Consider the following 24312-nt stretch of genomic DNA (forward strand, 5'->3'; position numbering starts at 1 on the left):
TTTTCATATCCGTATTCTCGTTGTGCTCCTCAATTTTCATAGTACTTTTTCTTTTTTTCTTTTTTTTTTTTTTGCTAAATTATATATTAAAAAAATATTTGAAAACTTTGCATTTTGTATAAAAAATATACCCGTTTCAAAAATACCTTTAAAAAAGAGTTCAAAGATGGTTACCGATAGTTTTGGATGGAAACCATTAAAAGTTTATTTAAAAAATACTTTTAAACTTTCAAAAGTTTCAAAAATACTCTTAACTTAAAAAAAATAAAAAAATACATTCACCGTTAATATATGAACAAAAACCATAAATACCTCATTGTAAAAGTAACTTTAGAATTTAAAAATGCTCGTATGTTTGATATGTTGATTAATTTGTTTGAAGTTTTGTTAAATTCGAAAATAACCAATTTTAAAACAATTATATAGATATCTTTTTTTTTTTTTTTTTTGTATAAATACTTTCAAATTTCTCTTAATCCATGAAATCTCCAAAAATTTCAAAATCAAAATCTCCACCTTAAAACATATCAAAACGATAAATAGTCAGACAAAAAATGTATTTGACTATTAACACACACTCAACTATTAACGTACAACTTTGTTAAAAGATTTAAGTCCTAAAATCTCTTAATACTTCTTTTATTTTCTTTCTTTTTATTATAGTCCATATACCTTAACTAAAGTGTGTAATTTCGTTTATTTACTTATTTTAGACAAATAAATGTCAAACGATTAACAAAAAAATGGAGTAAGAACGTATTGAATAAGGAATCTGAGAAAAAGATGGAAAATAGAGAAATAAGATTTCTATTCAAATAACAGTAAGAGTATTTTTGAACATTTTTTTTAAGTTTAAGGGTGTTTTTGAAATGTTTGAAAGTTCAGGGGTATTTTTGATACAAAATACTAATGGTTTCATCCAAAACTAAGGAAAAGTATTTTTGAACTCATTTTAGAAGTTTAAGGCTACTTTTGAAACTTTTGAAAGTTCAAGAGGTATTTTTGACACAAAGTACAAAATTTAGGGGTATTTTATGTAATAGTTATATATATATATATATATATATGAGTGTTCAGCCCAGCTTATGCGCACCTAGGACAACCTGCCTGATCTAACAAGCAATAATATTTGAGTGAAGAAAATCCATAGAATATTAAATCTATTTATTTACACTTTACATCATACATTTGTCTTCATAAATACTAGTAGACCTTTTGTGCTAATGTATGTGGATCCACTTTATTTCTAAAACATGCTGTGACACAATATAGAAAAAATTTGCATACTCCCGTTTATTGAAATTTGTTTCTAGTAGTTTTAATTGTTCAATTTTAATTTATATACTTTCAATAAATCTTAAATTTAGTCTCCATGTCGAGTTTATTGTTGATGTTTTTTTTTTTTTTTTTGTTATCTATTAGTATTCTATAAATTTTGAAAACATATTTACATATTGTATTTCAAATTATTGAAAATACATGGAGTAAAATTAGATTTATTGAAAGTTCACTAAAATTGAACAAACTTTAAAGTATAAAAACCAAAATGATATTTTAACGATCCTATTATTATTTATAAAAGTGACTATCTAAGCTCAATGTTAACTACCTTGAAATTTTAGTTTTTTATAAAACATTGAAAAAGGTAAATCTTTTGTTATGCTTGAAAGTACAAATAATTTAAGCTAACACGAACATATTTCAGTTTTCATAAAACATGAACTTTCATGCACATGATTGAATTAAATAATATAACATAAAAAATTTAGATTTTTATATTATAAATAAGTTAACTTCTTGCCTACCTTATTCAATTTTTTTAAAGCTCTATCTTGACAAAGACACAAAACAATTAATACTCGCTTAAAGCATATGTACAATTAACTTATTAAATTGGTTTGTAGCGTTTATTCCAACTCCAAATTCTATTCATTGATATTTTCAAATATAATTTCATTCCATCGTTCTTTTTCTTGTTTGAGAAGAAGCATATTCCACACGACAAAAAAAAAGAAGAGGAAAGAAAAAACAATGGGATATTACTAACCTATTTGATAATGATTTAAAAATGGTTAAAATCATTTTGAAATGGTTTTAATAATTCAAAATTATGAAAACAGTTTAAAAGTGTAAAATTTCGAATTGATTTGAGTGGTTAAAGATGAATTTTCATTTTTAACATGACAAAAATTATTCTAACCATTTCAAAACCATTCCCAAACATATATTACTAAATTACAATCCACAACGTAGACACAACTGGATACAGAAACATCCAAGTGGGAAGAAAGGAAGAAGGCAAATAAAAGGTTTTTAATTGAAGGAATTGAAAGATGAAGGAAGAGCATTCTCAGGAGACCCTTTTTTCCTGAATATGAACAACAAATCTCCCACCAACGGAATAATTGGTTTTTTCTTTATCTTTTTCTTTTCCTTTTTGCCTCCAAAATACCCTATTTTGTCTCCAAAGCTCAATATCTGAGCCAATGTGGGTGACTCTGTCTCCTCCATTCTCATCATCTTAAACTCTGACCTCTTCATTTCTTCTTCTTTCCTTTCACTCTCACATCCCATTGCAATTCTTCTCGTCGCCACAGCTTTTGCTGCCGCCGCCGCCTCAGCCTCAGCCAACTTCGACATGTTCTTATGCAGCTCTGCATTCAGTGATGCCAATGCCACTTCTGTATCTTCTTCCTTCTCCTTCAGTAACCTCAACTCTTCCTTAGTTTCTTCCAGCTCTGCCTCAAGTTTCTTCAAGCTATCCAAAACATGTTCTTTCTCTTCTTTTGCTGTTGTTGTAGAGCTTGGTAAAGACTCCCATGTGCCTAGTTCAGGCAATGGGACATCAGCAGATGGTTTCGGCAACGATGAGTATGCATCTCCGACTAGAAGACGTTCGCCGAACACGGCAACAGCTTCTTTGACGGAGCGGAAGGGGCGGGAGGTGTCGACGATGGAGCCAGAACTTTGGTTAGGCATTTCAGAGCCTTCCATGGTTGGAGAGTTAGTGAGTTTGGGATGTGGAAGATATGGTATATTTGACGATTGGTTTGGTGGGAGAATTGAGTTCTTTGCTTTAGCTTTAAAAGTAAAGGGGGAGAGAGAGAAAGGGATGGCTGTTGTTTCAAGGTTAAGACAAAAATCATCCTATCATATTGTGTGGGAAAGATGGTCGAAAATGACTACCCAACAAATAGAGAGGTGGAGCTTATACATAATATAACGGCTAAAATCCTTTATCCTTTTGTATTCCTTGGATTTTGGATATAATTTCTATTTGATCCTCAAAATCTTATATATTTTAGTTAGTCTTTAAGTTTTAGTTTTGTTACAATTTAGTGAAAATGTTACTGTTTACTTAGAGATTTAAGTTTTGTTTCAATTTGATCATTTTTTGTCTCTAATATTGATGTTTATTAATTAATTTAAAAAAAATTAAAAGAATTATAATTAATTAAGTTTTACTTTTTTTAATTTTTTTTAAAATATAATGACAAAAATAGGATTGGAGGGAAAGATTTTCTAAGGATAGGTATTTTGGGAAACTATTGATAAAAATGGGGTAATGGAATCATGTACCGGGTACACGATTTCCATGTGACATACTCGTGTATCTGGTACACGAGTACCACTACCGTTTAATCAAGTTAGCACCACGTCGGCTGACTGGTTGACCGGTCAGACGCAAACTCGTGGACCCGGTCCACGATTTGCTTTTTTTTTTTTTTTAAAGTTTGTTGACTATTTTCTTTTAATTGTAGATGTACAACAATATTAAAACTTTAGAAATTGGTCCCCAAATTCCTTCATTATTAAACTTAATTATATATTTAATCTACAATGAAAACATCTTACACTCATATTAAAAAAAATATATCATGGTATTAAAGAATATTTACAATTAGTTCTTTAATTTACAATTTGAAAATGAAAGTTCACATAAAATTTAAAAACGACTCCCCCTGGCCCTTACCCCTCATGGGGTTGTTTTCGTGTCCCTCTAAATTAGGTTCACCCTATTGTCGTTGAATAGTCTTCGATCGGTGTCAGCAACATTGAGTCATCTTGTTTGTTGAATAATATCTTCTACGTTGACCAATGTTTGCTGACACATTGAATCCAATTCTGGTAAGTTGTTCTGAACTGAATATTGTTGAACATCGCCAATAAAATTATTATGTACAATAAAATAAATAAATATTAAACAATATTCATATCATATATATGGAAAATGTTTGATTTTAAATCTCTTACTATGCAGTAATAGTAAGCGTCGTCAGGTGTGATAAATCGCCTCGTGATCGAATTCATATATTTCTAAGTTTAACATACATATATTTCTAAGTTTAAATCAACCCAAACAAATAAAAAAAAATATAAGATCTAAGATTTAAGATTTATAAACATATACATATAAGATCAACCCAACAAATTCATATATTTCTAAGTTTAATATACATATATTTCTAAGTTTAAATCAGCCCAAACAAATAAAAAAATATATATAAGATCTAAGATTTAAGATTTATAAACATATATATATAAGATCAACCCAACAAATACATATGAGATCAGCCCAACAAATTCATATATTTCTAAGTTTAACATACATATATTTCTAAGTTTAAATCAGCCCAAACAAATAAAAAAAATATATAAGATCTAAGTTCAGACGATTATATATTGAAAATCAACTAGAGAAAGAATTTTGGCATAGAAGCATTCGGAAGATTTTGGACGGACAAACAAATGGAGGACTCGGTGAGGAAAATCGAGCAAAATTGAAATTTTGGAAGATTTCGATGAGGAAAATCGAGGACTCGGTGATGAAAATCAAGCAAAAGAAGCAAGATTTCAAAATTTTCGGAAGGCAGAAAGCAAAATCGTTCGAAGGTCTCGGTGAGGAAGAAGAAAGGCAAAAGCTCTCAGTGAGGAAGAAGAAGGGGTGGACGGCGATTTAATGGAAAGAAAGTCGTGTACCCGGTACACGACTTAAGGTAATCGTGTACCGACTACATGATTACCTCAGTCAACCCTGCACGACTATCACGGCAGACTGCGCATACCAGATGGACAGGGACTCGTATACCCGATACACGATTTAGAGCTAATCGTGTACCCGGTACACAATTTAAAAACCTATTTTTGGGAACACTTTCCCTCTAACCCTATTTTTATCATTATATATTAAAAAAATATTATTTTAAAAAAAATCCACTTTTTTCATCATTATTAAAATTAAATCTAAAATTTTACTTCATAATTTAAATTAATTAATAAACATTAAGGCCAATGACTGAAAGCAAGTATTTAGTGAAAAGTCTAAAAATCAAGGAACCAAATTGAAACAAAACTCAAATCTCAAGATAAAATTATAACATTTTGAAATCTATTAACTAAATTGAAACCATAACTTCAAGACTTTGGACCATTTGGGCCTCAAGTTGATGGAGTGACTACACTTATAATAATTGGTGTTTCCAACTATCATAACCTATAATTAGTATTACTATTTCAAACAATTTTTTTTGTTAAGGTGTTTACTACTTTTTATCCATTTCCTTTCATTCTCAGATTAAAATAACTTATACCCAAACATATAATATTATAACCCATAAACTATAATAACTCAGGTCCAAACACTTTGTAACAATTTGAAACCAGGATCTAAATATAAATTAAATTCAAAATCTAGTGTATTTTTCTCAAGTAACAAATTAACGTCGCTGAACATGCATTCTTTCTCTACACATAACCAACATTCTCCAGTGATGAAAAGCTTAAAATGCTTACTTATCTCTCCTTATCTACAACGCTATCATGCAAAATTTTGCAATTTATAGTTCTTTCATTAAGCAGCTGCTTTTGGGGACGTGGACCATGGCGTAAGTTGTAGTTGAATCTCCAAATATTTGATTTTCTGGTGCAGCAGGTCGAATATCCACTGTAGCTTAAATTCTCTCTCTTACTTGGCTTTCACATCACTTAATGCTCCAACTACAAATGTTGAGTGAACGGAACAGAGGTTAGTTTAAAGGAACCTCATAGAGTGAGTTCATTTTGTGCAATTTAAAGCTGGCTAGAACAAAATTATAAAGTAAGATGAATCGATGATATAATATTAAATTTACCTTCACCCATCAACTTAAATTTTTTGATCCATTGGTGATTTAAGATGACATCAAAACAGAGTCTGTTAAAACCCTACATGTTATTTCCTTCTCAATTAATATTGATTTTTTCACTTGTTGGATCTTCTATATATTTCAAGCCCCCAAGTGGAAGAAAGTGTTGAATGATATAATACTAAACTTACCTTCACTCATCAATTTAAATTTTTGGATTAAGATGGCAAAAACATCAAAATGAATGGAAAAAACAGGGATCAATTTTATTTCTTTAATAATAGTACATAATACATGAAAAGTTGGACAAACAATTAGTTACATTACTAGTTTCAGGTATTTTATTTCTTCCTAATAAACTACAGTAAATGTAATTCTATCTTTTTCTCCATTTTATTTCAATTGAATGGTACTTTAATATTATTAATACTTGCTAACAACAAATTCTATCTTTTACGTGAACCTCCTCCAGGAGCGGGGTTTCTATATCTCTTCTTAAGGAGTAATGAGAGAGCTGGGCGCACCATTGGCCATGTTGTGACAATTGCAATGTAAGCGAGCAGCCAAAACGATTTACCACTCCGGCGTGCAACACAATCTGTGCATTTCCTTACAAGAGTTGTGGCCTGTGTTGGATTTGGATCCTTTTCTTCGTAGAGCTCTGGCTGGTCATTCTTCCTAACATGGTCAGCCTCTACTTTGTCCAAAATGACTTCATCCTTGGTACTAACATTGGCCGTTGCCTGGTTTGGCGTGTCTTGCATAGTATCATCGGTTTGCTCGTCACCTACAGCAGTCACCATTCCGTCTTCCAAAATGCTCACATAAGGACCCTGATCGATGGAAAAGCTTGGAGTAGGAACTGTTGTCTTTTGCACCTGCAAGAAAGTATACGTTGTTTGAGGCTAGATCACATAAAAATAGAAGCCTCCTTATTATCACACATTAATTAATTCCAGTATTTATTTTAATAACATTGATGGAGGCATGGGAGAGCCAAAAATTTTTAAATATGGAAGGGATTGCAACCAAGAAAAGGCTCCAACTTCTAAGGCATCAGGAAATTGTTCAAAAGGGATCCTTTATTCTGGAAAGTTTCTAAAGTGGATGGATCTAGCATTCCACTTGTTTGAGGTGAAAAATACATCAAAAGACTGGATGGAGAAGCGATCAATAGAAGAGCTTCGGTTCTTGGAGGAAAACAATATCACAGCTGATATCAAGGATAAAATTTTAATCAAACTTTTTCTTCTGCCATGCACCAGAGATGCAAATGCTCCAACTTAGAAACATGGACAACTGGAAGGTGATCATACTGATGACATTAGGTTTTCAAGCTCCCTGTTGTCCAGTTCAACGTGCTTTGCTTGGTCAGCATTTATTTGAGAATTGGCATCATACACAAGCCAAGTTCTTTGAAATGAAAGCCAATCCAACAATACACTTCACTTTTGTAGGAAACAGGAACCGAGCAGAAAGAGTTGAAATATCTAGCAGTGTGGACAATATTACTATATTAGTAACGATATATAGGAAGAAAGAGTTAAGTTGTCAATGAAAAGCTCTACAGAAGTGGGAGGGCGGCTCCAAACCTCCCAAAAGTTTGGAAATCTATAACTATTCTTAATTGTAATAGAAAACTAGTTAGAGTTATTCCTATCGATTCTCTTAGATGATCCGGGAGGCCAGAACATTGTTAAAAAGTTAACAATGATGGTTGTCCAATAGTACGGCAGCTAGCTAGCTTGGATCTCATCAATTTCATCGATGGAGGTGTCTCAGGTGTTAGGAACAAAGTAGGGGATAAAAAGCTGATCTTCCCATGAGGTAGAAAGGCCCAGCGCATTTTCCAATGTTACAGCTCTCATTATATTAGATAATCCGGTCAATCATGATTCATGATTTCTCTTTCAATGTGCCTGAGCTTAGCTTTAAATTTAATAACGATCGTGTTACTGCACCTGCTTTATTATGCGAATGTATGGGCTAGAATGCAGAACGCCAAGGAATTCATCGACAGCTCTCGCCCACCTGATTTGACATGATGAATCACAATTAGATGACTTCAATTCCATGTTTGCTAATGAAATTTAAGCTGCAAGATAAGATCTTGAAAGACTTCTAAGTAATCAGTAATTCACTCATTTTATTATTATTATTATCATTATTATTATTATTATCATTATTATTATTATTATGCTCAAAGTACGACTACCATGACCCACAATCTATAATCTGGAGAATTACACAAAAATTCCTTTTTCCCAGTGCAACAAATGGGCGCACATGTAAATTACCACAGGGTGTTGGCAGTTATCCCTTCATAGAATGCTAGATGTCCTCCATGTGGTGTCGTTGCTAGAACAACGTTCCTATTTGCCCTGTAGATAGTTAATCAATCAAAGTTATCCAAAGTCCAAGAAAGATAGGATTAGGCAAGTCATAGCACTGAATTGTACTGGACCTGCTATAAAGGCGAGGAAAGAAGGAATTTAGAGGATTAGAAACTATTTTCTTTTATTTAGAAGAAGCGTTTGGTTAAAATGTGTTTGAATAATTATATATTAAAAGGTAATGTGGTATTTTCTCGCAAATGATTTATTTTCTGAAAAAATGAAAATGTTATTCCTTACAAATTCACAGATTTGTGAATAGTAATTCCTGAATGTGAATAACTTGTAAAATAAATCACAATTTATAAAAACAATTCTGGAAACAAAGATAGGGAACAGTTTTCAAAATAGTTCCGAATTCTAGTTATGTTGGAAAGTAATGTGCGCACCATGTCAGAATGTAGCAAAATAGCCATTATTGTTGAGTACAGTATGAAATTTTGGACTTTTAAGCAAAAACAAATTGAAACCTTTTTCATCATTACACATCGCATGGTGTAATATATTGATAGTCAGTTGAGTAGATAACAACAGACCGAGTTCATACGGGCTATTTTGCAAAGAACAGGTGGGGAAACTCATTCACATTTGAGGAAGGGGATGTTTGGAAAATTTAACGGTAAACATCTAACATCAGATACTGGCAAAGAAAAAAAGAAAAAGGGAAAAAAATCACTTAGCAAAAATTCGATGACAAGGTGAAATAGTTGTTGATCATTTCCTTTCCTGTTAAATATATTCTTTGTATTTATTTTAATTATCTTAGCTGTTTTTATATTTTCCTTATTTGTATTGAGGGTTTCTTTTATTTAAGAAACCAAAACCCCTTCCTTCTCAAATGGAATAAGAGAAAAGGTATTATTTTCAGCAATAGTATAGCATTAATGTCAAAAAAGTGTATACAAGCATGAACTAGGAATATGTCCTACCTACACTCGTCCCATGGAATGGCTTCTTTTGTGCACAACGGATCATCCAAAGCACTGATACATAGAAGTGGCACTGCTACATTTCCCACATAGTTAGAACTAGTGGCGTGCCTGTAATATGCATCCACGGTCTGGGAAAGGAAAACATGTATTAGCGTTTACAAAGTTATGGAAACATGAGGGCCTTTTGGGTTACATTTTACAAAAGGTAAAAAACTGAAATGAAAGAGAAAAAAAAAAAAAAAAAAAACCTAAAATAATTTTTTTAAAAATGATTTCATACTGTATTTAATTTTAAGAACTGTATGAAAAGGTACTAGTGCATATTTTTTCATTTATTTCTTCCATATATTAATTAAAAAATATAACACACGTGGATCACATTACGCCTAAACAGTTGATGATTATATATGAACCGTTAACTTGAAAAACACACTAAATATTTTACTATTTTAATTATCGATGGGCTTGCCTTTTTTACCCCCCAAAATTGTTTAATATGAAATTTGGCAAAAAAAAAAAAAAAAAAACAATTTATATGCCTAAATTTTGAAGTTGTGTCAATTAAAACCTTATATCATTTATTGTATCAATTTAAATAGATCTTATGTTAGTGAATTATAATTATTTCCATTTAAAATCAAGTCATAATTAACTAATTAAATTTTTTTTTCTCCTAATGTAGCAAGAAAAACTATCACAAAATTGTTACCTAGATAAATGAAGAAAACTAGAGGAAAATGAGAAGATAAAAGACCACTCACATTAATAAAAATTTGCTACTATCCAATTGATTCCAATATACCTCCGTGATACTGAAGTCTTATACATGTGGAAATTATACATTAACAATTTTGCTTTTCAATAATTTGCTCTAATCAGCTGAGCTAAGATGGAATCTTAACAAACGATCTAAATTAATTAACTTATGAAAGGATATAAATTGAGGTCAAGGGTATATGACTAGTTGAGATATTGCTCGAGTTGGCGAGTATAAGTTGATTCTTTTATTTAAATTTATTCAGTCAAAAGAAGTATTCACAGTGAATGTTTTACCTCAAAATTTCCAAGGACACGTGTGGCATAGTTGTCAAAATCACGAACCGAACGTGACTGCCATGGAACAAGAAGAAAATATTATATATATATATATATGTATATATTGAAAGAAGAATAAAACATAATATTTACGTGGAAAATCCTAGAACGGGAGAAAAACCACGATAGAAGAGCTCTTCTATTATACTTTTTCTTATCACCAATACAAGAGAGGGCACATATATAAATAGACTTGTAGGAAACCCTAATAAAGAATAGGGCAAAGTAAAAGTACTAAAATACCCTTAGGGCTAAAACATGAAAGTCTTCTATTTTCAACACTCCCCCTCAAGTTGGGGCATAGATATCAATAAGACTCAACTTGCTAACACAAAAATCAAAGCTTTGCCTAAGTAACCCTTTTGTGAGAATATTAACCACCTGTTGACCAAAAGGAATGCAAGAAATACAAATACCGCCACTGTCATGGAGTGTCTATTGATTTCCACGTGTTTTGTTTTATCATGTTGAATCGGATTATTCGCTATGCTTATCGTTGCTTTGTTGTCACAATAGAGCTTCATAGGAAGATCACTATCTTAATGGATATCAGATATAACTTTCTTCAACCAGATTTCTTCACACATTCCCAAACTCATAGCCCTGTATTCCACTTCAACACTACTTCTAGCAACCACACCTTGTTTCTTACTTCTCTAAGTAACAAGATTACCCCACGTACAATACCCAGACATAGATTTTCTGTCTACAACAGAGCCTGTCCAATCAGAGTCGGTGTAAGCCTCAATACATCGTTTGTTTGTTTTTTTTAACATCAAACCCTTAACTGGAGTAGTTTTCAAATATCTCAGGATGCGATTTACAGCCTTCATATACTCTTCATAAGGTGCTTGCATAAACTGACTAACTACACTGACAACATAGGATATATCTGGTCTATTATGGGATAGATAAATCAATTTTTCCACTAGACGCTGGTATCTTTCTTTATTGACAGGAACTCTATTAACAGAATCACCCAGCTTAGCATTAAATTCTACAGGAGTATCAACAAGCTTACATCCAGTCATACTTATTTCTTTCAATAAATCAACTGTATATTTCCGTTGAGAAACAGAAATCCCCTCTCTTGACCGTGCCACTTCCACCCTAGAAAATACCTTAATTTTCTAAGGTCTTTAATCTCGAACTCAGCCATTTTCTTTTTTAGCTTGATAATCTCAGCAACATTATCCCCTGACAAAACAATATCATCTACGTACACAATAAGAACAACAATCTTCCCCGATATTGACCTTTTTGTGAACAGAGTGTGATCAGAGTGCCCCTTAGTATAACCTTGGGACTTAACAAAGGTAGTGAACTTGTCAAACCAAGCTCTCGGAGACTGTTTCAAACCATATAGAGATTTCCAGAGTTTACACACCTGATTATCAAACTGATCTAACCAGGGGGAGGACTCATATAGACTTCTTCCTCAAACTCACCATTTAGAAACGCATTTTTCACATCAAGTTGATGGAGAGACCAGTCTTTGTTTACTACCATTGAAAAGAGAACTCGAACTGTGTTTAACTTTACTACTAAAGAAAAAGTGTCTAAGTAGTCTATTCCAAAGATCTGAGTAAACCCTTAGGCAACCATTCTGGCCTTGTACCCGTCAAGAGTTCCATCAGACTTATACTATACAATGAACACCCATTTGCATCCAACTGTTTTATGCCCTTTAAGAAGAGCAACACGATCCCAAGTATTATTCTTTTCAAGAGGTCTCATCTCCTCCATGATTGGAGCCTTCCATTTAGGAATCTCCATCACATATAGCTCCCTCAGTACAAGCATCCGTATTACCAGAAGTTTTGTCATTCTTACCCACATCACATATACCACTCTCAACACAAACATCAATATTATCAAAAATAGGAGTACCTTGAGTTGGTGTTGTTTCCAACTCATGGACCGTAACCGGAGAAGCGACAAGTGGCACTATAGCGACAGGTGGCACGATTTCCTTCCTGAGATTCTTCCTATAGTACGTTATCCTAGGGACCTGTTTGGTAGGTAGGACAGTATCGTTTACACTCAAGATAGGTTCAGGAAGTAAATCTGTAGGAATTGAAGATGTGGACCAATTAGTTTCTTCACCAGGACTCTCCCCCTGAAGAGGACTAATGGAAAAGAAAGATTTGTCCTCAAGAAAGGTGACATCTATCGAAACAAAATACTTTTGTGAGGATGGACGGTAACACTAATACCCTCACTGATGAAGAGGATATCCGACAAAGACACATTTCTGAGCCCGAGGGGTAAATTTAGTACGATTAGGACCATGAGTATGGATAAAGGCAACCAAACACCCGAAGAGGGACATCAGGAATAAGGCATGTGGTTTGGTATGACTTTTTGAAACACTCAAGAGGGATATGAAATTGGAGAACATGGAAAGGCATTCGATTGATCAGATGCGCTGCAGTCAGAACAACGTCCCCTCACAAGTATGGGGAAAAAGAAGTAGATAACATAAGGGACCAAACAACCTCAACCAGGTGGCGATTTTTCCGTTCAACCACCCCATTTTGTTGAGGAGTATACACACAAGAGCTTTGATGAATAATTCCTTTAGATGCCAAAAAATCATGGAAGGCGTCGTTAAAAAACTCGCGCCTGTTGTCATTCTGAAGGATGACAATTTTTGTGTTAAACTAAGTCTCCATAGTCGTATAAAAGTATCGGAACACCGATGAAACTTCCGATTTATCAGTGAGGAGGAACATCCAAGTGAGACGAGTGTGATCATCAATAAAGGTCACGAACCAACGCTTCCCAGTAGAAGTAGTAATGGTTGAGGGACCCCAAACATCACTATGGATAAGCGTGGAAGACTTAGATGGTTTGTAAGGCTGACATTGAAAAGAGACCCGATGTTGTTTAGCACGAATACACACATCACAAGACAAGGACGAGACATCAAAATTATGGAACAAATGAGGAAATAAATATTTCATATATTGAAAACTCAGGTGGCCAAGGCGAAAATGTCATAACATATAATCTTTTTCAGAAGTAGAATAACAAGAAGAAACTAAACTAGTCCTATAACAGTTCCTAGGGGAAACATCAACATTAAGGAAATAGAGGCCCCTATCGTACCAAACAGTGCCAATCGTCATCCCCGAGCTCAGGCCCTAAAAGAACACAGTATCAGGTGAGAATACAACCCAAATATCTAGTAATCTTACTGATAGATAATAAGTTCTATGATATTTTCGGGACGTGTAACACATCCTGTAAGGTCAAACCCTTAAACGGAGAGAGATAACCCTTTTCGATAACGAGAGAAGGACCCATCTACAATCCTAATTCTTTCATTACCAGCACTCGGACAATATGAAAAAAATTGATCGGATGGGCCGGTCAAGTGATTTGTAGCTCCTGAATTGAGAATCCACGACTTTTACCATTAACACTAACAAGACCGAAGGAATGAATCATAGCTGATTGAACAATAGCTGACTCCAATAGCACCAAAGTCATTCTAGTTATTCACCTGGGGTTGAGACTGAGAAGTGCCATTTGTTGAATCACACACAAGTGCTTGTCCAAAATTTAACTTATTGTTTGAATGACGCCGTCTACTATTCGGGGGATGACCATGTAACTCCCAACACTGATCCTTAGTATGTCAAAGCTTCTTGCAATGTTCACATACCGGAGGAGGTCTACCATTTTGCTTGTCACCATCAAGCCCAGATAACTTTGCACTAAATGCAGTGGAATCTGTTGAAGAGATAATAGGATTATTCATGGTGCTCGATCTATCCTCCTCCAAACGAACCTCCAAGCAGATTTCCATGAGGGAAGGTATTGGTCTTTATCCCAGTATCCGACTACGCACAATATCAAACTTAGAATTCAAACCAGCAAGAAAGTCATAAACCCAATCAGTTTCCTCAATCTTTGAATACTGTACTCCACCACATGGACAGTCCTAGACAATCTCACGACACAGATTCATCTCCTGTCAGAGTAAAGACAACTTGTTGAAATAGGACGTCACGTCCATCGTTCCCTGTTTGTATTAGTGTTTTTGAGGTGACCTCGGGCGCGCGCCTAAGGCGAGAGGTGAGGCGCCCAAGGGCCTGTGCGCCTCGTACGTAGCTGAGGCGAGCGATTTGAATAAGGCACTCGCCCAGTGGCGCCTTGCAGCGCCTTGCGCCTTGGCCAAGGCATGCGCCTGAGTGAGTGATATTTAGTGTCTTTTTTTTTTAACCTAATACAATGTTATAACCGAAAGCCCACGTAAAAAAGCCCAGTCATGTAATCTACTATTATACAGCTGTCTGTGATCATGCAAAAATTAAAAAAAGGAAAACGTGCGACTCTTCCAATTCTCCTCATTTACGTTAGCTATTTTCTGGAAATTTTAAATCTTCCTTCTCATCTAAGTTTCTGAGGGACTTCCAAGAATAAGGAAAAACTTTCCAGTTCTTCAACTTCTTCGGTTCTTAATCTTGGCTGCACTCAACTTCTTCGGTTCTTCTTAATCTTGGCTGCACTTCTAAGGGAAACATTTCCAGAAAAAGGTTAGTGTTTTTTCCTTCCCTTTCATTTATTCTTCTCTGTGGCAGATTCTGTTCTAATTCTTCTGAGTGGATGGATGCATTTAAAACATAAAAATCAGTTCTTTCCCCCTTCATTATTCTTCTTTTCGGCAAAATCAGTTTTTTGGTTTGTGCCTTGTGGTTTTCTGGTAAAAATCAGTTCTTGCCCCCTTTCATTATTCTTATTTCTGTCAAATTATTTTCTAAAAAGGTTAGTTTTTTTTTTTAGTAGTATAGTGATTTTCGGCAAAATCTGAGTAAAAATAAGTCATTTTCTGCCCCCTTTCATTGTTCTTCTTTCTGTGAATTGTTTTCTAGAAAGGTTAGTTTTTTATTTTTTTTTTTTTAGCGCAGTGATTTTCGGCCGATTAGATTCTGAGTGGATTTTTTATCTAAAAAAAATCAAAACCAATTTTTTGGTTTGTGGTTGTAGTTTTAAAGTTTTTTGGTTTACTTTTAAATTTTATTTTAAAAAAAGTTGAAAGTTTAAACAGATTGAGTTTTTTTGTTTTTTTTTGGGTAAGCTAATCTAAGTTTTAAAATAATAAGATTATAGTATAGCAGACAATAGCACTGGGTGATTTTTAAGGAGTTGTTTCTATTCTTTTATAATATGATGGGAGAAGGAGAACAAAAACGCAAACATCCCAGTTGGCAATATGTGATATTAGAAAATGAAAATGATACAAACACATGCAAATGTACGTTTTGCAGAAAAATCACAAAGGGTGGCATTTGCTGGGCAACACAACACTGTATTGGTGGGAATCAAAATGTTAAAGCATGCTTGAAGTGTCCAACCAATGTAAGAGAGGAACTAAAGGAGTACCAAAGGAAGACAAAAGCAAATAGGGAGGAAAGCAATGCCCTCAAATGGAAATGGGTGGATGTGGATCAAGTACCGGAACATCTAAAAAACGAGCAATTCAATCACAATCACAAGAAAATCCACCACAAACTAAGGGAGCTATGGATAAATTTGCGTATCCAAATCCAGCTAAGGTCGTTGATGATCGAAATAGATTAAAGAAGCTGAAGCAATCAACCATCACCGAGAAATACAACAAAGAAAGGAAAGATGCTACAATTCAATTTATCATGCATTGGATTTATCAAGCAGGTATTTCCTTGAATACAATTTGATTAAAAAGTTTTCAAATAATGATTGAAGCCATAGGACAATTTGAACCTGGGTTGATACCTCCTTCTTATCATGAGGCTAGAGTGACATGCTTACAAAAGGAAGTAGAACATACAAAAAAATTAATGAATAACCATGAGGTTGAATGGAAAAGAAATGGTTGTTCTTTGATGTCTGATGGGTGGACTAGTAGAAGAGATAGAACCCTTATAAATTTTTTAGTGCATTCTATTGCGAGGACATTGTTTTTGGAATCGATTGATGCATCTGCATGCATCAAAACTATAGAAAAAATATTTGGACTCTTGGATAGCATGGTGGAAAAGATAGGAGAAGAGAATATTGTCCAAGTTATGACTGATAATGCCTCGAACTATGTCTTAGTTGGCAAATATTTAGAAGCAAAGCGGCCACATTTATATTGGACACCATGTGCTACCAACTATTTAGATTTGATATTAAAAGACATGGGGAAGATTGATCAGATCAAAAGATGTCTTAAAAGGGTTGTGGTTTTATTTATAATCACTTTTACGTACTTAACATGATGAGAGAGTTCACCAATCAACATGAATTGGTGAGATCAGCGGTTACACGTTTTGCAACATTGTTTTTTACCCTAGCAAGTATCCACAGGAATAAAACGAACCTGAGAAAGATGTTTATGTATAAGAAATGGACGACTTCCAAATGGGCAAAAGATCCAAAGGGAAAAAGAGCAGCCAACACCGTTTTGATGCCATCATTTTAGAACTCAGTGATCTACACTTTAAAGGCATCCAGACCATTAGTTCGAGTACTTAGATTTGTCGATGGTGATAAACCTGCAATGGGATATATCTATGAGGCCATGGATAGGGCAAAAGAGGCTATTAAGAGTGGGTTTAATGATAATGAAGATGAAATACAAGCCAATTTGGGAGATCATTGATAGAAAATAGGATTGTCAACTTCATCAACCATTACATACTACTGGATATTATTTGAATCCATCACTTTTCTACGACCACAACAATAGAATTACTCAAGATGTTGAAGTCATGAGTGGTCTTCTTAAAGTTGTGCAGAGATTGATACCATCTACTAGTGATCAAAATCAATGCATGGTAGAATTAGAGTTATATTATGAAGCTAAAGGCATGTTTGGCATTGACTTAGCAATCAACACGAGGAAAGTTAAGACGTCAGGTAAGGACATTCCCTACTACATTAATAGTGTATATAAGTATGTTATTTCTAAATCATGTCAAATATGTGAACAACATCATGGTGGGCTCTTTATGGTGGTAGTACTTCAGTTTTGCAAAAATTAGTCATGAGAGTCCTTAATCTGACATGCAACGCTTTTGGGTGTGAGCGCAATTGGAGTGTTTTCGAACATGTAAGTGATCATTTTGTTTTCTACATTATTTATTTAAAATTTAAAATAAACTTCTAACTCCAGATTGGTTAATAATTTGTAGATTCATATAAAAAAGAGGAATAGGTTGGAACAGAAGCGCTTAAATGATCTCGTTTATATAAAGTATAATCAAGTACTTAAAGAGCACTTTGATTTAAAGGATCAACTTGATCCAATCTTCTTAGATCATATAGACGAGAGTAATGAATGGCTGGTCGGAACATTGGATGAAGAAAATAATGAAGCTAAAGTTGACAATGAGCTAGTTTTTTATGACAACGACCTCATATGGGGAGATGTAGCTCATGCTAGTGGCGTTAGAGAACCCATCACGTACACTAGATGAAAAGAAAAGTAAACTGCCTCTGCCTCCACTTCTAAAGTTCAAAAGCAAACACCAACTATACAAGTGTTTAATGATGAAGATGAGGACCACGATGAAGAGGAATTAGACATTGAAGAGGACGATGGTCAAGGGGGAGCAATGGATGAAACCTTAGATTTAGATGGGGATGATGTTGAATTTGATGTTTGATCATGTTTTGAACTTTTACTTTTAGAGTTTTGTTCATTTTTATTTACTAGATTACTATTATTAATCTTTAAGGCTTTGACATTTGTATATAAACTTATGTTCTTCTTCTACATATATTATATATTTATTTATTTAGTCATTGCACCTCGCTTCGCTCGGGCGTCGCCTCTCGCCTTGAGGCGATCAAGGGACTTGTCGCCTTGGCTTTGCGCTTTGAAAACACTGGTTTGCATTCATCGACCTGTCTACGCAATGTATGCAGTCGAGATGTGTTCTGCCTCTTTGAATATAACTTCTGTACTGCATCCCAGATATCCCGAGCAGTCACAACATAGAATAAGGGTTTTCCTATTTGTGGTTCCATGTTGTTAACTAACAACGACCGAAGTAAAGAGTCCTCTCCTTTTCAAATGTGCTCTTGAGGATCCCCAGGTCTAGGTTTCAGTATATCACCAGTTAAATACTCAAACTTGTGATATCCCTCAAGGGCCATCTTGATAGACTGAGACCACGAGAAATAGTTCTAGCCATTCAACTTTTCCCCTGTAATAAATTCTACAGAATTTCCCATTGATCCAGACAAAAAATTTGTTATGGGTAAAGCAGGGAAAGTAGTTACCAGATTCTCTGAATACATCAGTAGATTGGAAGAGAGATCTAAGTGAACAGGGGCTGACTGGATGTTTGTGGTTGTCCCAAGAACTGCCCTAAGAGCTACAATCTCTTGTTGAAGATGGCCTAACTGTTGTTGGACCTCCATTGGAGATACACTCATAGGACCCATAATGCCCTGACTTCCCGAAATAGATTGCACATGGCTAGTGGTGGCTGACTGGACAAGTTGCTATCCAAGGTGATGAGAGGAAGACTCCCCAAACTCAAAAACACTCCTCTAATTGTCACTGCCCGCGCGATCTAGGTACCCGACGATCGGTGGGCTTACGTGAGGACCACCGACTGCGACACACTGGCAATAGGAAGACCGATGCTGCCGCTCGAAGCCATCGGAAGACCGGTTGTGGCATTGTTGCTTGGAATGGTCGAAACCGAGAGGTTGGCTGCAGCACGACTGCTCGGACTGGTCGAAAACGGAAGGTTGGCTGTGTTCGGCTAGCCTGTTGCGATCGAATCAGTCATTGGCCAAGATTCGATAGTGGGAGGGTGTGGCTGTGTGGTCGTTAGCCTGAGCAGGTGTGGAAGAGCCGTCTGGAGATATCGATCCACAACAGCCTGCACGGCGTCGGCGCCACTGGTTATAGCAGAAGTGGTGTCGTCGGCTACTGTTGTTGGTGAAGATTGAGGAACCAATGGTTGATTTTCGTCAATGATAGCTAGGGTTTCGTCACCATGCTTTGATACCATATTGAAAGAAGAAGAAAACACACAGTATTTACGTGAAAAACCCTAGAACAAGAGAAAAACCACGATAGAAGAGCTCTTTTTATTATACTTTTTCTTATCACCAATACAAGATAGGGCACAGGTATAAATAGACTTGTAGGAAACCCTATACAGAATTGGGCAAAGTAAAAGTACTAAAATACCCTTAGGGCTAAAACATGAAAGCCCTCTATTTTCAACAATATATACACACACATGTATGTATGCATGTATAATATGAATTATGGTTGGACACCAAGAAAAAAACACGAGAACAAGAACAAGAACAAACAAAACAGAACAGAATTTTTGTGATACGATTGTAAAGGTTTGTCCTAATTTTTTTAAAACCATCAAAGAAGTGAGCAAAAATCCTGAAGCTGAATCTCAGAAAGCCTCACAAGGCCTTAATACTACTCCGATCTACTGCGTTGAATGGGTGGATAAATAATGTAGACCTACAGATATGTGCCGCATGTATCAAGCTTTATTCTAAATCTATCGTCCAATTTGTTATGAAATTAAGCGTAACATATAGCCGTGTATTCCTCACGTAAGTACAGCTCAAGAGGTCGGTTTGCATTTAAAAAACTAGAGCAGAATAGATGGAAATCTTGATTGTGCATAAATTCCAGATCTATTTGTTATGGCTTCTTTACTTTATCTCTTCGTCATCTGTATTATCCTTGGTTGTTATCTTCATTTCTTATTGCCTTCTGTGTATCTATATGTGGTCTCTTCATGTTACTCAGCTAAAAAAACATTATTTTTTCTCTTATTAATCTTAGAAGGAAAGAATTTCTTAAATAGAAGAAATACCCAATTAGAATTTCTTAAATAGAAGAAATACCCAATTACAAATAAGGAAAGAATAAAATACAACAAACATAATACAATAAGTACAATATAAAATTTCACAATAAAGGAAATAATCAACACTCCCCCTCAAACTGGTTTGAAGATATCATTCATAACCAGCTTGTCAATCAACTTGTTGAATTGCCACTTTGGAAGACCTTTGGTTAACACATCTATAATTTGCTCTGCTATCGGGAGAAAGGGAATGCATATTATTCATGCATCAATCTTTTCCTTTATGAAGTGTTTATCAACTTCAATATGTTTAGTCCTATCATGAAGGAGGTCCCTGATGGCCCTGGCATTCTCCTGCGTCCTGGCTATGTCATCCTCACTTGCCTTGATTGCTTCTAGAAGTGAAAGTTGTCCCCACAAACCAACACGGGTCCTTTCAACATGTTTTGTCCTCACTCACATGCATCCTAGGAAAATTCCCAAGAAGTCACCCAACATAGGATTGCTCTAAGCTAAGCACGCTTAACTTTGGAGTTTTTATAATTGAGCCACCGAAAAAGAAGATGCACCTTGTTGGTATAGGTAGTAACTTTCAATTCTTTTAAGCCTTTCTTAACCATACTTTCATGTCCTCAGGATCCCTCTCATTCGGATGTGATATCGGTTCATTCATGTATCCCTCCTGAACTCGGGTCGTTACATGGACAAAGCATGTTGAAGGGACCCGTGTTGGTTTGTGGGGACAACTTTCACTTCTAGAAGTAATCAAGGCAAGTGAGGATGACATACCCAGGTCGCAGGGGACGCAGGGGAATGCCGGGACCATCAGGGGTCAAATCCGGATTCCGAATCCTGGGCCTGGGGCGTTACAGATAGTATCAAAGAGGAACCTCTCCTAGTAAGATGTGGTTCGGGGACGAACCAAGCGGAAGTTGGTGGGCATGTAACGACCCGAGTTCAGGAGGGGTGCACTACTTCTTGCAACCACACTTTGTTTTTTACTTCGCCAAGTAACCAGATTTCCTCCAACAAAAGAGCAATACCCCGAAGTAGATCTTCTATCAGTCGTACTTCCTACCTAATCAACATCAGTGTAAACCTCAATGTTTAGGTGGTCATGCTTCATGAATAATATACCTTTTCCTGGAGTACCTTTCAAATATCTCAAAATTCTATAAACTGCTTCAAAATGAACTGACCCGGGAGCATGCATGAACTGACTTACTACACTAACTGTGAAAGCAATGTCAGGACGTGTGTGAGAGAGGTATATGAGTCTCCTTACAAGCCTCTGGTACTTTTCCTTTTCTTTTACTTCTTTTTCAATTGCAGCAACCAATTTTAAATTTTGCTCAATAGGAGTTTCTGCTATTTTGCAACCAAGTAAACCTATCTCATTCAGTAAGTCAAGAATATACTTCCTCTAGTTGACAAGAATACCATTTTTAGATCTGGCAAACTCCATTCCTAGGAAATACTTTAAGGTTCCTAGGTCCTTGATTTGAAAATCATTAGCAAGGTTTTTCTTCAAGATATTCAATCCTATCTCATCATTACTTGTAAGAATGATATCATCAACATACATTATCAAAACGACCAGCTTACCACTTCCAGTATGTTTATAGAACATAGTATGATCAGCTTGACTTTGATTGTGACTGCCTTTCCAAACCCTTCAAACCATGCTCTGGGAGATTGTTTAAGCCCATATAATGATTTCTTTAACTTGCACACTTTGTTAATCCCGAGATCCACCTCAAAACCAGGTGGCAAGTCCATAAAAACCTCTTCTTCAAGTTCCTCATTGAGAAAGACATTCTTCACATCAAGTTGATAAAGAGGCCAATAAAAAATAACTGCCACAGACAACAAGATTCTAATCGAATTAATTTTAGCTACTAGAGCAAATGTTTCTTGATAATCAATGTCATAGGTCTGAGTGAACCCCTTGGACACCAATTTGGCCTTATACCTTTCAATACTACCATCAGCTTTACATTTTACAATGAACACCCATTTGCATCCCACCGTCTTCTTATCTTTTGGTAGTTCGACTATGTCCCATGTGCAATTTTGTTTCTGTGCATTCAACACTTCCATCACTGCTAATTTCCAATTCAAATCATTTAGGGCTTCCTATATATTCCTTGGAACAAATAGGTTGGTTATTTTGGATGTGAAGGTTTTATGACAGTCGGACAATCTATGATAAGAAAGATAGTTTTCAATGGGATATTTGGTGCATTTATGAGTACCTTTTCTATGGGCAATTGGAATATCAAGATCAGAGACATCAGGTAAAAGGTAAAGGATTAGAAGGAGATGAAGAACTAGGAGAAATAGGGGTAGAGTGTCTAATACCTGGATCTTCAAGATCATTCATCCGAGTATTTGATTGGTCCTGTGATAAGTCAATTGTCTGATCTCGGACTTTTTGAGTCAAGTTTCTTCTAGTATAAACCTGAAGTTCAGGATTTCGACTTGTAAAGTCATTTTGTAGTGTTTCTCCCCTGGAAGAAGAACTCTCCATACTTGGTATCGAAGGACTAGAGCTCATAATTGCAGGACCACTGATGTTTGGGGGAGATAAAGTATCCCAAAAATTATCTTCAAGGTTAGAATCACCCCCTGAAGAAAATTTGGGCCAAAAAAGGTTGATTTTCCAAAAAAGACACATCCATACTCTCAAAATACTTGTGGGTCAAAGGATCAAAAACATTTGTAAGCTTTCTTATGAGAAACATAGCCTATAAAAATGCATTTAGTGGCTCGAGGATCAAGTTTAGTTCAAGAAAGAGGAGAAGTATGGACATAAGCAGTACACCCAAACAATTTAATTGGTAAATCAGAAGACAGCTGATTATTAGGAAAAAAACTCATTGAAATGATTAAGGGGAGTTTTAAAATTCAAAACCTTAGACGACATTCGATTGATCAGATATGCAGCTGTAAGAACGACATCACCCCATAAATATTTTGAAACATTCATAGAGAACATAAGGGCACAAGCAACTTCAAGTAAGTGTCTATTCTTTCGCTCAGCAATGCCATTCTGCTGAGGCGTGTCACGACACGTAGCTTGATGAAAAATACCCTTTTCTTGCAAAAAATTGGTTAATTGTTCATTGAAATATTCAATGTTGTTATCAGAGTGAAGAATTCGAATTTTAGTTTGAAATTGAGTCTTTATCATATTGTAAAACCGAACAAAAACCTCTTTTACCTCTGACTTTTTTGTTAACAAATAAAGCCAAGTTAAATGAGTGCAGTCATCTATAAAGGTAACAAACCAACGCTTACCACTATGAGTTAAGACTTTAGATGGACCCCAAACATCGGTATGAATTAAGGAAAAAGGTGATGAAGCCTTGTATTGTTTAGGCAAATAGGTGGATCGATGATGTTTGACAAAAATGCAACTTTCACATTGAAAACCTGAACAATCAAATCCTTTAAATAAATCGGGGAACAGATACTTTAAATCTATGAAGCACAGATACTTCATGTGAGGCAAAGAACCCGTATCAGACACATATCAGATACCAATACTTCCCAGATACGTATCTGACACGCGATTTGACGTATCTATTTCTACGCGTACCTTTTTTAACGAAAAAAGACAAGCAACTCATTTTTTCTCAATCTAAAACTAGGCAACCTATTTAAAAAGCTCACTACTCAAGTCCAAAACTAAAAAGAAAAAAATAAATAAAAGACCAAACCCTAGAATCATCTAATCTTCATCTTCATATTTGAGTCCCCACAAAGTCCACCAAAATATAAACCATTTGGATATCTTCAACAATTCAATTAAGAAGTTTTTTGTTCATCTTCATGCTTCTCCCTCTAATCTTCTTCTTCTTTATAATATGAGTCATTTTCCTATTGCATTTTATTAACTATTGTACTTCAACATCTTAGATGTTGCTTTTTT

The 24312-nt window shown here is 35.1% G+C and overlaps 2 protein-coding genes and 1 pseudogene across 4 annotated transcripts in view; 1 reads left to right on the forward strand and 2 right to left on the reverse strand.

Moving 5' to 3' along the window:
- Positions 1-2172: 2172 nt before the first annotated feature.
- Positions 2173-3089, reverse strand: LOC120070085 (WEB family protein). The gene has a single exon (XM_039021936.2). The coding sequence runs from the start codon at positions 2992-2994 to the stop codon at positions 2314-2316; it is 681 nt and encodes a 226-aa protein (XP_038877864.1). The 5' UTR covers positions 2995-3089; the 3' UTR covers positions 2173-2313.
- Positions 3090-6366: 3277 nt separating this feature from the next.
- The window catches only part of LOC120070074 (alpha/beta-Hydrolases superfamily protein), a 38116-nt gene continuing 20170 nt past the window's right edge, over positions 6367-24312 (reverse strand). For all 3 annotated transcript variants that reach the window (XM_039021917.2, XM_039021920.2, XM_039021918.2), the window contains 5 exons: positions 10504-10560; positions 9448-9578; positions 8423-8506; positions 8087-8156; positions 6367-7003 (listed from right to left, as the gene is read on the reverse strand). In XM_039021917.2, the coding sequence (XP_038877845.1) occupies positions 6572-7003; positions 8087-8156; positions 8423-8506; positions 9448-9578; positions 10504-10560 (774 nt within the window). In that variant the 3' untranslated portion in view covers positions 6367-6571. The remainder of the gene's footprint in view (positions 7004-8086; positions 8157-8422; positions 8507-9447; positions 9579-10503; positions 10561-24312) is intronic.
- On the forward strand, positions 16269-18185 carry LOC150035317 (uncharacterized; annotated as a pseudogene).

This window comes from Benincasa hispida, chromosome 7 (genome assembly GCF_027475165.1).
Source record: "Benincasa hispida cultivar pf3 chromosome 7, pf3_genome.v1.1, whole genome shotgun sequence".
Classification (NCBI taxonomy): domain Eukaryota; kingdom Viridiplantae; phylum Streptophyta; class Magnoliopsida; order Cucurbitales; family Cucurbitaceae; genus Benincasa; species Benincasa hispida.